General features: G+C 42.6%; 2 protein-coding genes across 2 annotated transcripts; one reads left to right on the forward strand and one right to left on the reverse strand.

Annotated features, from left to right (window-relative positions):
• Window positions 1-3,223: 3,223 nt before the first annotated feature.
• Window positions 3,224-4,348, forward strand: LOC123097108 (probable WRKY transcription factor 51). The gene has a single exon (XM_044518870.1). It carries the CDS (start codon window positions 3,442-3,444, stop codon window positions 4,111-4,113), a length of 672 nt encoding a protein of 223 aa, XP_044374805.1. The 5' UTR covers window positions 3,224-3,441; the 3' UTR covers window positions 4,114-4,348.
• A 6,894-nt stretch (window positions 4,349-11,242) lies between these two features.
• LOC123097119 (angio-associated migratory cell protein-like) lies at window positions 11,243-14,547 on the reverse strand. Its single transcript, XM_044518875.1, has 11 exons — window positions 14,389-14,547; window positions 14,241-14,288; window positions 14,065-14,109; window positions 13,771-13,890; window positions 13,326-13,471; window positions 13,052-13,199; window positions 12,567-12,650; window positions 12,347-12,462; window positions 12,097-12,155; window positions 11,893-11,983; window positions 11,243-11,789 (listed from the first exon to the last, which is right to left on the reverse strand). The coding sequence occupies exons 1-11, from the start codon at window positions 14,486-14,488 to the stop codon at window positions 11,562-11,564; spliced, it is 1,185 nt and encodes a 394-aa protein (XP_044374810.1). The 5' UTR covers window positions 14,489-14,547; the 3' UTR covers window positions 11,243-11,561.
• Between the last annotated feature and the right edge of the window lie 402 nt (window positions 14,548-14,949).

A 14,949-nucleotide genomic window follows, 5' to 3' on the forward strand; every position in this document is an offset into this window, starting at 1 on the left:
CGCGGAGTTTAGGCGAAGCCCTGCGCCGGTAGAACATCATCATCGTCACCACGCCGTCGTGCTGACGGAACTCTTCCCCGAATATTTGCTGGATCGGAGCCCGGGGATCGTCATCGAGCTGAACGTGTGCTGAACTCGGAGGTGCCGTACGTTCGGTGCTTGGATCGGTCGGATCGTGAAGACGTATGACTACATCAACCGCGTTGTCATAACGCTTCCGCTTACGGTCTATGAGGGTACGTGGGCTACACTCTCCCCTCTCGTTGCTATGTCATCACCATGATCTTGCGTGGTCCGTAGTTCCGCATATATGGGCATCCAGGTTCCGCTATTGGTTATTGACCGAGAATAGTTCTAGGTCATGTCTACATAGTTCTCGAACCCGTAGGGTCCGCACGCTTAGCGTTACGATGACAGTTTTATTATGAGTTTATAAGTTTTGATGTACCGAAGTTTGTTCGGAGTCCCGGATGTGATCACGGACATGACGAGGAGTCTCGAAATGGTCGAGACATAAAGATTGATATATTGGACGACTATGTTCGGACACCGGAAGTGTTCCGAACGTTGTCGGAGAAAACCGGAGTGCCGGAGGGTTACCGGAACCCCCCGGGGAGAGATAATGGGCCACATGGGCCTTGGTGGAAAGAGAGAGGGGCGGCCAGGGTGGGCCGCGCGCCCCCTCTCCCTCTGGTCCGAATTGGACTAGGAGGGGGGCGCCCCCCTCTTTCCTTCCCCCCTCTTCCCCTTCCTTCCCCCTCCTAGTAGGAGTAGGAAAGGGGGAGTCCTACTCCTACTAGGAGGAGGACTCCTCCTCCTTGGCGCACTCACAAGGGCCGGCCGGCCTCCCCCCTCCCTCCTTTATATACGGGGGCAGGGGGCACCCCAGGGCAAAAGCTCAAGACTCTACATTTTCATTTTAGTGATCCAAGATCACATTGAGTCCATAGGAAAGCCAATACTATTAAAAGGGGATGAGGTGTTGCTTAATGGCTTGCTTGCTTAAAGTGCTTAGTGATATTCTCCAAAGCCCTCAACCACTCTTCTCATTTCCATATGTCATAAACCTAAAGTCAAACTCGGCCCCACTGATTTGATCTATCCGGCGCCACCGAGTTCAGTGACATAGCCACTGCCACAAACCCTAATCAGTTCGGTCTCACCAATGGGATCTCTGTCTCACCAAGATGGCATTACAAACTCTCTGTTTCCTTTTTGTAACATTTTGTTCTAACCGAGATGAGTGATAGGTCCCACCGAGTTTGCCTGGCCAAGTCTGTGTTCGCTTATTATTGAAATCGGTCTCGTCAAGTTCATGTGAATGGTCTCACCGAGATGAGGTTTTGCCCTAACCCTAGCGCACCGGTCTCACTGAGTTGATGTTGTCGGTCTCACCGAAATGCCGAGCGTTCACATTTTTAACCAAGTCGGTCTGACCAAGTTTAACCATTCGGTCCCACCGAGTTTGAGAATTTGTGTGTAGCGGTTAGATTTTGTGTGGGGGGCTATATATACCCCTCCACCCCCTTCTCCATATGCGAGAGAGCCATCAGTACGTGCCTACACTTCCACTACTCATTTTCTGAGAGAGGACCACCTACTCATGTGTTGAGACCAGGACATTCCAATCCAACCACAAGAATCTTGATCTCTAGCCTTCCCCAAGTTGCTTTATACTCAAATCATCTTTCCACCATAACCAAATCTGTGTGTGAGAGAGAGTTGAGTGTTGGGGAGACTATCATTCGAAGAACAAGAGAAAGGAGTTCATCATCAACACACCATCTATTACCTTTTGGAGAGTGGTGTCTCCTAGATTGGTTAGGTGTTACCTGGGAGCCTCCGTCAAGATTGTGAAGTTGAACCAAGGAGTTTGTAAGGGCAAGGAGATCGCCTACTTCGTGAAGATCTACCCTAGTGAGGTAAGTCCTTCGTGGGCGATGTCCATGGTGAGATTGACAAGGTTGCTTCTTCGTGGATCCTTCGTGGGTGGAGCCCTCGATGGACTCGCGCAGCCGTTACCCTTCGTGGGTTGAAGTCTCCACCAACGTGGATGTACGATAGCACCACCTATCGGAACCACGCCAAAAATCTCCGTGTCTCCAATTGTGTTTGCACACTCCAATCACATCCCTTTACTTTCTTGCAAGTTGCATGCTTTACTTTCCTCTGATCATATATTCTTTGCATACTTGCTTGAATTGTATTGTGAATGCTTGAAATTGTGCTAATTTGCAACCTTAACTTGGAAAATCTAAAAACTGCTATCTTTACTTGTTGAGGGTCTAATCACCCCCCCCCCCCCTGTAGACACCTCTTCTCGATCCTTTCATGACCCACCTTTGATTGTTGATTCCTATGCCCCATCGTTAGTGCAGTGACGTGGTCGTCAGTCCTTAACTTGTACCTCAAATCCCTCTTCATCCCTTCTCAACGTTGTCGCTCCATCTAGCTTGGTCCAAACTCAACCCCCCCCCCCCCACCCACCCACCCACCCCAAAACAGAAGCCTTACCTTGCACAAGCTTTGTGTCATCGCCAACTTCGACTTGGTCTAAGCTCATCGTTGTTGCCGGGAAGAATCAAACAACCAAGGGAAACTACAAAATTGCGAAATTTCAGTCAACCACAGTGTAGCAAAAAAATGAAAGTTGTACGATCAATTATAAGAATTCAATGAATATGGCTTGGTATAGCAAATACTCCCTCCATCCCAAACTAATAGAAGTTCTATGTTTGTCTTTTTTTTAGGCTCAAGAAGTTCTATGTTTGTCTTAGCTCCAAAAACATTTAAATTTGACCAAATTTATGGAAAATATGATAAATTCTACATCATGTATTCACAATACGAAAAATTATTTTATAAAGACTCTAAAGTTCTGCATGTTGATCTCTGTTTCTATGAACTTAAAAAAATATGAATTAGAATAAGGCTAAAACTTTAATTAATTTAGAAGGGATGTAGTGCGTTTATGGACGGATTTGGATTGTGCTGGCTTTCCACATCAAGTAAAGCTGGTCCCGAAAAATGTTTTGAGCACAACGCAAACGAAAGAATGCGGCTTGATTGTTTGAATTGAGTCGAATCGGATGGACCACACACACTCCTACATGGCCAAGGAAGAATTTCTTCATGTCTTTGTTCCGGAGACAATTCTCCCACCCCACCCTGCCATAAGTGATAAGTGGCACGAGGAGCCTGTCTTCGGGCGGCGGGCGGGCAACCCACCCACCATCGCCGAACCTTCTCAGCAGGAAGCTCACCGGGAAGCCGACCAAAATCCTCAAGAGCTCACGGCCAGCGGCCCAGCGCCTCCTCCTACCACTACAAATCTACCCGCCAAATCCACTCCCCAACCCAGTCCATGCAGCAGCTGAGCAGCGGCGATTTATTAGGGGGCCTTATAAATACGAAGCGCTCTCGCCGGTGCCAAACTCGGTCATGGCGGCAGTCGGAGCGGCACCACTGCTCTACCAGCAGCAGGCGCAGGCGGCGGGGGACGGCTGCTACTTCTCTTTCATGTCCGCCTACTTCTCTAACGGGGAAGCCAGCTCGAACGCCTCCAGCCCAGCGTCCAGCTTCTCGGCCGCGCTCGGCGCCACACCGCCCGCTGCACCGGTGATCGCCGCCGACCCCGCGGCACAGTTCGACATCTCCGAGTACCTCTTCGACGAGGGCGCGTTCTCTGCAGCGCTCCCGCCCGTCGTCTCCGTGCCGGCCGTTGACGCGGCTGCTGCAAGTTCGGCGACCGCGGTGACTGCGAGGAGCGCCGAGTCGGCGGCGGCGGCGGAGCGCCCGCGGACGGAGCGCATCGCGTTCCGGACGAGGTCGGAGGTCGAGATCCTCGACGACGGCTACAAGTGGCGCAAGTACGGCAAGAAGTCCGTCAAGAACAGCCCAAACCCAAGGAACTACTACCGGTGCTCGACGGAAGGGTGCAACGTGAAGAAGCGGGTGGAACGGGACCGGGACGACCCGGCGTACGTGGTGACCACGTACGAGGGCACGCACAGCCATGTGAGCCCCAGCACCATCTACTACGCCAGCCAGGACGCCACCTCCGGCCGCTTCTTCATCGCCGGCACGCACCCGCCGCCAGGCTCACTGTTGTAGCTCGTGCTTCCAGGGGCGGAGCCAGCGCCCAGCCACCCCGGGCACTTGCCCGGGCTCGTTGGCTGTGAGACATTGTACATGCATGATAAACAATAGGCAGATTTTACTGCTAGTCGTGGTTTACCTGGGCACCAGTGCATGCACGATTGATTCAAAAAAGGTCCACGTATGCACGTATGTGATAAACAATAGGTTAGCTTATTTTTAGGGGTAACAATGGGCTAGTTAAATTTTCGAAAAAACTAACGCCCACACGTGTTGGCGTTTGCAGATCATCCACACGCCTCCATCACCATTCATTTTGCCACGTATGAATAGATGGCATCAACAGAAATCTTTTTGGTTTTCGGCTCGTATCTCTCAAATCTGATCTTGTGCATACCAAAAATATTACTTAGATTTAATTCTGTTAGCCATAAGATATCTGATGCATAAGAGAAAAAGTCGCCAAACGCGACAAAATTTATTTATTTGTTAAACATGATAATTTGATTTCTTGAAGTAAAATGTGAGGCGACTTGCTTCGAAAAGCATGATAATATACATAGAGAATTTGCAGCTAAGATCTCTTCTGGTGAAATTATTACTATTTTATTTTATTGACAATCATAGAGGCAAATTTAAGTTAACACAAATTTAATGATGTTTTTATAATAATGAAGCGGAATATTGTGTAAGTTATTTTTTCACACTTGTACTTTTTTTTAAAACTTGGCTATATCAAGCATAATGTTCAACAGTCATAGGGTGCTAAGTTTGCTTCTTCTAGAATAATTACTTGAGAGGAACACGAGCAATCACAACCCTTGTCTGCACTTTAGCTATCCGTTTGTACGTATTGTGAGACAGATTGGCGACAAGCGGAGGCAGGCCTTGGTGCAGAGGAAGTGCTGGGTAGAGCAAATCCATTTTCAGCAACAGCTTACATCCTCGACAACTCGTCATCTCATCCTCTTTATGATGATCAGATAAGACTACTAACTGATTTGGAAATTGGTAGGTTAGGGCTTAAATTTTGAGGTCAGCCGATGGAAAATTGACCTCCGGTGATGATCACGGCCTCAAAAGTCTAATCTTTGGTTTATGGATTTGTTTCAGATAGTTACATGTTAACTTCAGTTCTGAAATTACTGAATTTCATAGATGGTAAAATTTGGTTAGTAGAGCAAGCACTCACACTTACCACAAGAATTTTCCCTCGTGATTCTTTTTAGCATATTATTGGTATGTTTTATCTGACCGTCTCTATTCTCTAAAGTTCTTTACTTTGAACACGCTCACAAGTCACAACACGTACTTTATTTGCACTACAAATCCTTCTTTTTTATCTTGTAGCGTTTTCTAGGACGTTTGGAAGCTAATTTGGATGACTATAATTTTGAATTTTCTAGCAACATGATGGCCAAAGCAATATTCAAATCCAAGCTCTACATCTGGCTCACACCCGGAAACCGATAGTAGAAGGGTGGATGGGACCCCGAGACCTATGGGATTTGGTCCTATGCATGGCCTCATTCTAAGACTTATGTTGTCTCTAAGTCTCAACTTTATTCTGTTCGATGAAACTGAACATTAATATGTTATATAATAGTTTACTTAAAAATTACATTTGCACGACTACTAGGCTTATGTTTTGACTTCATATTTTGCTGGCAGAGCTATGTTGAGGCCGAGGGGGCCTATGCCCCCTCACTCTCCTTGGACCAAACTCAGATGTTTGGAGCTATTTTATACTTAGGCTCAAGTTTGCCCAGGCTTCACAAAATTTCTAGCTTCGCCACTGCGTGCTTCGCAAACCCCGCCTCAATGGTGTATGCCGCTCCAAGCTCGAGGACAACTGGACAGGATTTGGCCAAGCACATACTAATATTCTTCTGTATGTGCTGCCCGCACGGTCGACATCGTTCATCCGAACGGAAAACGCCGGAGCTAGCTAGCCTTGCCTTCCAAGTGGAACATGATTGAGAGATCAAATGGTCCTCGTTGTGGAAGAAGATGGTCCAGTGTTTTCGACAACGTAAAAGATGCCAGCTAGCTAGATGGACTCCGAAGCGTAAAAGGATTGAGGATAGAAAATGATCTTCCACGAGGGAGTTAATTGCATTGAGATACCACATTTGGGGCAGGTGTGACGAATCAGTACTACTATTCAGTTTTTTTACATGTCAGTATCATGTTTAAGGCAGTCTGTTATATGTTGGTCTAAATCGCGTATAATAGTGTATTGACTCTGTATCTGACTGGTATTCAAACCCTCGCCCTGCCGTGCATAGCACTAACTGCCGCGCCACTACGCCACAACGCCACTTCAGATAGTTCAGGCAATTACATCTTTTATACTGTGAGTATAAACGTTCCGCTTACATGTGTCCCATATGGGTCCCGCTCGTCAGTGGGATGGAAGAAAGAATTTGATATATATACTAATAAAAAGATTGGGGGCCAGGCGGGTTTACCAGCGAGTAATTTGACAAAATAGATGTAAGAAAACTTTACAATTACCATGAAAGGTAATAAAGTGCTTGCGCATATGAAAAAAATGTTCAGAACATTTTTGGAAAATGTTGCACGTATTTCAAAATTGTAAATGTATTTTTTAAAATGTTCGTCATGCATTATAAAATTTATTATGATTACACAATAATTATAAATACATGTTGTAAACTTTTTGAGTAACTGTGCATTTTAAAAAATACAATAAATATACACAACAACTGTGAGTTGGGCATATAATGCGTTTAATTGTGTATTTGAAAATTATAATCAGGATGCACAACAATAGTGCATGGTTGTGCTCCCGAGTTTACAATTTTGTTATATACATTGAACACTTTTTAAATATACGATAAACTTCTTGTAAAATATATAAATTCCATTTCTTCGTATGTGTTTTTTTGGGTTTCTTTTATGTTTTTTCAGATCTACGTTATTCTTCGGGTTTCCATTATTATACATTTCTTTTTTACATAGGCTTAGTATGCAATATTTTTTTGTAAAAACACAGTGAACATTATTCTATAAATACACAATGAAATATATTGTTTAATATAAGACGAACAGTTTTGTTATATACATTGAACATTTTTTAAAATATATACATTCAATTTTTTGTATGTGTTTTTTTGTTTCGGATTTCTTTTATCCCTTTTCAGTTCTTCGGATTTTTTTTAAAAATATTTGCATTGCAAATGGGCCCTGCCCCATGTTAGTAGTGTAATAATTTGAAGATATGTTATCCAAATTGTACAACAATTTCGAGCTGGTGGCTGTAGGCGCCTGCACCTATTTAATAAATTAGTATTCGCATTTGTCTAAAAAAAACTGTGTGTTGTCGCTGGTGGCTGTAGGCGCCTGCACCCGCTGTGCAAATTGTCCTGCAGCTCGTTTAACAAGAGTGCTATGCCACAAGGTTATCGTGAGGACCTGTGTGTTGTCGTGGTTAGCGCGCGCACGCGGTTCGGTTCAGGCGCAAGTTCAAATTCTGGCAACCGCCCTATTTTTTGGTTGTTCTATTTGTTTAAAGGCGAAAGAATATGAAGACCTAGTATCCTATCTGACTTATCCCCCGTGTGGTGTAGTGGCAACGAACGTGCCGGGTGAAGCGGGTGGTCACCGGTTAGAATCCCGCGCGCGGCACCTTTTTATGTTTCTGCAAAGGACATCTTCGTGATTACGTATAATGCAAGGGGGCATTCTGAAAAAAAATGCCACGTTTCACCTGACATGCGGACCCCGCCGGTCAGATACACTGTCAATACATGTTTATATGCAGATTAGACTATTTTGTAACATACTGCTCCAGACATGGTACTGACTTGCAAAAAATCTGAATAGTGGTACTAATCCGTTACAGCTGCCCCAAATGTGGTACTTCCCTGCAATTAACTCGGTGCCAGCGGTCGGATTAAATAGCCGGACTAGGCACTATGCGGCTCGTCAGAGCGGCGCCATACTGCAACATCGGCCAAAATATGCCTTTACGTTCCCTCGGCCAAAAAGTAAAATCATTTCAACTCATCACGACATAATTGTATACTCAACTATTTGTTTTTCTCGTCGAGGGCATATACAAACATATTTTTCAATGGGCCAGCTAGATCATCTTATATTATGGGTGTGTTGTTCCAGTATATTTTTTCATGATTTTTTTGGGAATTTTACACCTCAAAACCTTAACAGGTTATGTGGTAAGCCATGACAGAAAATACTCCTCCTGAGGCTTAGTTTAAACTCCCTCCGTCCGAAAATACTTTTCATAAAAATGACTAAAAATGGATGTATCTGACACTAAAATACGTCTAGACATGTCCATTCCTTCGACAAGTATTTCCGGACGGAGGGACTACTAGTCAAATTATGTCCTGCTATGTTTATTTTATAATCTGACATGAAAATTCACCCAAAAAGTAGAAATAAGCAACTCAAATAAACGCTGAAACAAGAAGATTCAGATATATTAAACGGGGTTATCATAATTAATCTAACTCAATACTAAATGCAACCTAAGTGCCTTACTACCACTAAGTGCCCTACTAACCATGTGGCCCCTATATATATACATGTAACAACGTGAGGGATTCAAGTAGGGAAGAGAAATTTCCCAATAATTTTGACGTTAATCCTATAACTACTTCCTCCGTTCCTAGAGATTTTAACAAGTGACTACATACAAAGCAAAATGAGTAAATCTACACTCTAAAATATGTCTATATACATATGTATGTGGTAGTCCATTTAAAATCACAAAAAGACAAATATTTAGAAACGGAGGGAGTATATGTTATCCATGTGCCCATTCAACAACACACACGAACGTGGATCCTTTCTAGAGAGAGCTAGAAGCACAAAAACCAAGTTCCCATATTAATGTTGAAATAAGGGGGGCGGTGTTTTTGCTCTCAGGAGCATATGCTCCCTTTATTTGAAATATATTTTAAATGCATTTTAAAATGTTAAAAAATCATGTGAAAAGATTTCTTGTGTTCACCTCGACATGCTATGTGCGCACAAAGTCGTTGCATGTAAATCCAACTTTTGTCTTGACTACTGTAAAAAGGACAAAAATGTGGTGCTAAAAAGTCTTCCTTGAGATCAGTGGCGAAGCTAGAAATTTTGTGAAGCCTGGGCAAATTTGAGCCTACGTATAAAATAGCTCCAAACATCTGAGTTTGGTCCAAGGAGGGTGAGGGGGGGGCATAGGCCCCCTCGGCCTCAACATAGCTCCGCAAGTGAAATATGAAGTCAAAACATAAGCCTAGTAGTCGTGCAAATGTAATTTTTAAGTAAACTATTATATAACATATTAATGTTCAGTTTCATCGAACAGAATAAAGTTGAGACTTAGACAACAAAAGTCTTAGAATGAGGCCATGCATAGGACCAAATCCCATAGGTCTCGGGGTCCCATCCACCCTTTTACTATCGGTTTCCGGGTGTGAGCCAGATGTAGAGCTTGGATTTGAATATTGCTTTGGCCATCATGTTGCTAGAAAATTCAAAATTATAGTCATCCAAATTAGCTTCCAAACGTCCTAGAAAACGCTACGAGATAAAAAAGAAGGATTTGTAGTGCAAATAAAGTACGTGTTGTGACTTGTGAGCGTGTTCAAAGTAAAGAACTTTAGAGAATAGAGACGGTCAGATAAAACATACCAATAATATGCTAAAGAAAATCACGAGGGAAAATTCTTGTGGTAAGTGTGAGTGCTTGCTCTACTAACCAAATTTTACCATCTATGAAATTCAGTAATTTCAAAATTGAAGTTAACATGTAACTATCTGAAACAAATCCATAAACCAAAGACTAGACTTTTGAGGCCGTGATCATCACCGGAGGTCAATTTTCCATCGGCTGACCTCAAAATTTAAGCCCTAAATCTACCAATTTCCAAATCAGTTAGTAGTCTTATCTGATCATCATAAAGAGGATGAGATGACGAGTTGTCGAGGATGTAAGCCGTTGCTGAAAATGGATTTGCTCTACCCAGCACTTCCTCTGCACCAAGGCCTGCCTCCACTTGTCGCCAATCTCTCTCACAATACGTACAAACGGACAGCTAAAGTGCAGACAAGGGTTGTGATTGCTTGTGTTCCTCTCAAGTAATTATTCTCGAAGAAGCAAACTTAGCACCCCATGACTGTTGAACATTATGCTTGATATAGCCAAGTTTTTTTTTAAAAAGTACAAGTGTGAAAAAATAACTTACATAATATTCCGCTTCATTATTATAAAAACATCATTAAGTTTGTGTTAACTTAAATTTGCCACTATGATTGTCAATAAAATAAAATAGTAATAATTTCACCAGAAGAGATCTTAGCTGCAAATTCTCTATGTATATTATCATGCTTTTCGAAGCAAGTCGCCTCACATTTTACTTCAAGAAATCAAATTATCATGTTTAACAAATAAATAAATTTTGTCGCGTTTGGCGACTTTTTCTCTTATGCATCAGATATCTTATGGCTAACAGAATTAAATCTAAGTAATATTTTTGGTATGCACAAGATCAGATTTGAGAGATACGAGCCGAAAATCAAAAAGATTTCTGCTGATGCCATCTATTCATATGTGGCAAAATGAGTGGTGATGGAGGCGTGTGGACGATCTGCAAACGCCAACACGTGTTGGCGTTAGTTTTTCCGAAAATTTAACTAGCCCATTGTTACCCCTAAAAATAAGCTAACCCATTGTTTATCACATACGTGCATACGTGGACCCTTTTTGAATCAATCTTGCATGCACTGGTGCCCAGGTAAACCACGAGTAGCAGTAAACTCTGCCTATTGTTTATCATGCATGTACAATGTCTCACAGCCAACGAGCCCGGGCAAGTGCCCGGGGTGGCTGGGCGCTGGCTCCGCCCCTGCTTGAGATATTTTCTTGCCAATTCAAAATATGTTTTAAAGAGCATTTCCGGTCTACAAGAGGTTTCTGATATAGATAAGTTTTGGATTACCCACGGTAGCTAATAAACATTCGGATGATGCTACCGCAATCGAGAATACATTCAAGAACATGATCCAGCACAAAGTGTGCGAGCAAAATTTTCAAAAAAAAAAAGTGTGCGAGCAACTAGAGCGCTTTATGCTTTATGTTTTTCAAGCATATCCAGCAGCCATGTAATCCACAGCCAGAAAGGGCAGTTCTGTTCCGTGTTCAACAGTAGTAAACTTATCTTGCTTCCAGCAGAGATACGCGGAATGAAGCGAAATACCAAGCCATTCCAAACATAACATTAAGTCCCTTAACTTACATTTCAAAGAAAAAAGTCCCTTATCTTCCGTCCTTGTTCAGCTTGCACAACTGACTGTAGTGTAAAAAATGCTTTTATATTACGGGATGGAAGGAGTACGTCCCAAAGATTAGTGCCAAATTCGGAGATCCCCATGATGACCACAAGTACATTTCCTGACCACGCAAGCCAATGAAACCAATCTTGATATTTTCACTTGAACATGGATATGTCAAAGACGCGGGCAGAGTTATCCGAGGAGACCGAGACAATGGAGTTGCAATCAGCGGAGACGGCCAGCGACTGCACGGCATCACGGTGCCCGCTCAGTCTGCGAGCCAGCTCCCCGGAGAGGCTGTCCCAGATACGCACCGTGCCGTCGACGCATCCTGACGCTACATACCTCGACGAACCTATCCACGCCAGGCAAGTCACGCCGTCCTGCAGCTTGTCAAACACCACCAACAGCAATAAGTTCACTCACAGCGACATAGATAAAAATACAAGAGAACCATAATAAAGGTCAGCTGATCTCTACACCCACATCATGCTCGCAAATGGATCGAATTGCTTGGTGAGTGAGGTCCCAGATGATGAGAGTATCATCAATGCTCCCTGTGGCCACCCAGTTGTACCTGCGGAGAACAGGGGTGAAGCTAGGTCAATAGGAAGGCCATATGTATTATTGTGCAACAGATCTATCATACAGACTCCAACATTCCAAGAACGTATTACGAAAAAGAAGTACCTCGGTGAGATGCCAATGCACTCGACGGAATTAGTGTGGCCAACTAATGAACCGACAACCTGCAAAAACAACCAACAAAACTTGTTACACACAAATCAGATCTTACCTTCAGAGTTGGTTAGATGCAAAACAATGGCACATGCTTCTAAAAGTTTAAAAACTACCAGCTGAGTATGCGACTATCCTAAGATAACAAATCCTACAGTATCTCAAAAGCAAAAAATCTGCAGAAATCACTACATACACCCACCTGGCCTGATTTTATGCTCACGATGTGCACAGAACTATCCTGAGAGCCACTAACAACTGATTGGGAGTCCCATGTTATAGCTAAACATGTCAGTCCTTGAGTATGATAACCATGACCTGGATGGCGGTAAAACGGTCAGAAAATACCATTCAGGTTAACAGAGGACACAGAAAAACAACAATATGAATATATGGTAATTGCAAAATAGACAATAATTTACCTCCAACAACATGTCTGCAGTGTGCGCTTTCAAGGTCCCATATCCTTAGTGTTGCATCATCTGATCCGCTACAAATAAGCGTACCTTCAAAAGGAAACATGTGAATTAGCTAAAAATGGGTATGCTACATTGGGGATCTGAACATCAAGTAAGCTGGTGAAAATGGATCTAGGATGTTAAACCATCATAGAAGTCATTCTGTTATTTACATTTAAGATCAACTTCTAGTTTCACTGAGATTAACTTAGAACACAAGTTAGTAGCAGAAATATAAATACACCATGATCCATAAGTTCCTCTGAAATCTGAACAAATATGTTGATAGCTAAAAACAGATTGTCACATAAGGTGAAAATTTTCACGCGTTACGTTCCAAAATCGCCACATGTCCAGACTGGGGTGATATATTTATACCGTACTAAGAGGTAGCTTCATAACGTTAACATATATCAAATTAAATAGCATTAGAGAAAATTACTCAGTACCATCAGGTGTAAAATCGCCACATGTCACTGTGTTACTGTGGCCAGCAAATGTATTCACAAAGGCATTGGTGTCCGCATTCCACATCCATATGTTGAAGTCCTCTGATCCAGCAATTATAACGTGACTTCGCAGATCCCATTTAAGCCACTACAAAACCAGAGGCATATAATTAATCATATATACAGTTTAACAGCAGGAAACACGGATTTTGCAATTGAAACAGTTAGGGGGTATGTTCAGCTAAACGGATTAAAGTGATCAGCGTCATCTCACCTCAAAGCCTGATTCAGAGCCCTCAAGGGTTCCCTGAAGTGTTCGTGTAGCTGTATTCCATACATTTATCTGTCCATCCATACTTCCACAAGCCACTAATTTCCCATCTGAACTGAAAGCCACAGTGCTGACAGTATCGTTATGTCCTGTATCGGCACCAGATATTATATAAGCTTCATAGACAATTCTAGCGATGCATCCGCAAATTAAGGTACAAAAGCCGATGCAACAGGAACATAAATATAAAGATTTTCCTAAAAAAACAAAGAAGAAGACTTGCTGCAATATATAATATGTTTGGAGTTACAGCTAACAGAAATAGAAACAGCACATTTAAGAACTAATAGTAAAAGTGATAAGCATAGGGAAAGTCCCGAGAAACATTTACATACAAGAAATCGACTAAGGAATGTCCCAATTAGACTAAGAAAATGAGTCAGCATACCAGGCAGCTCTTGAACATCCTCTGCAGATCCAATCCTCCAAAGAAACCCTCTGTCATCTTTACCTCCAGAAACAACAAGTGATGCATCTACAGGACTGCACGCAGCAGCAAATACCTCATCTGTACCCAAAATAACAAGAGCAGCTATTAATATATGTGATTTTCAATGCAAAGGTGTTCTGGAAGCGGACGATACAAGAGACGACAAATTGCTTGGTGTATCAAACGTATAAGTGCAAACAATAAATCATAGTCACAAGACATTGTGAGCTAGTTGGTTCAGCGAGATCTTGCCTGTATGCCCATGAAATGCATATGCTGAATGATCCTCAACCTCATCTGAAACAACATAAATTAAAAGGCACTTGAATTACTAGCACATTATACTGTCTAAATTGCACGTGAACTACTGTAGTTGTTTTCTCCGACACTTTTTATGGTTCGAAGGTAGTAACAGAAAAGGCACATACCCATCATGTCTTGGTCCTGCTCGTCATCATCGTCTTGGTCGGGGAGATCTGAGCAAGGAAAAATTAAGCACGGAGCAAGCAGAAGTAAGGAGAGACTACAAGCTGTTTCTGTGTATGACATGCTACTTGTATAGGTAGTAGTATTGACCTTCCTCGTCCAGGGGTATCTCATTGATGATGTCATCGTCGTCGATGAAGACCTCCTCCCCTTCGGAGCCTTCACTCATGACCGCCGCCGCACGGATCATCGTTGCTGTGAGCGCCTACCTTTTTTTTTTTTGAGGATTAGGGCAAGCCCTACCTGGGGGTCGCCCTATGTATTGAAGCGAGCACGAGGGAGACCGCTCGCTCACCGAGTCACACAGTAGGATTCCGCATGGGCCAGCCCAATACATGGTAAAAGCTTGTTTGCTCTTCATTTTTTGGCCCAGCTGACACGGTAGAATCGTTTTGACGTTAGGTAAGGTGTTTATTTTATTTTTATTTTGTAAGCAATGTTCATGATTTTTATAAAAACTTAAAAGATTTTAAATGTGTTCATTATTTTTTCTAAGTTTCAGATTTGAAAGTTCCATGACTAAATAACTTTTAGTTTTTTTAAAAAAATCATGATTTCGAAACAGGTTCAGATTTAAAAATTGTAAAATGTTTCAGATTTAAAATTTTCAATTTTTTTGAATATTTCATTTTGGAAAATGTTTTAGGATTT

This window comes from Triticum aestivum, chromosome 1B (assembly GCF_018294505.1).
Source record: "Triticum aestivum cultivar Chinese Spring chromosome 1B, IWGSC CS RefSeq v2.1, whole genome shotgun sequence".
In the NCBI taxonomy this organism is placed as follows: Eukaryota; Viridiplantae; Streptophyta; class Magnoliopsida; order Poales; family Poaceae; genus Triticum; species Triticum aestivum.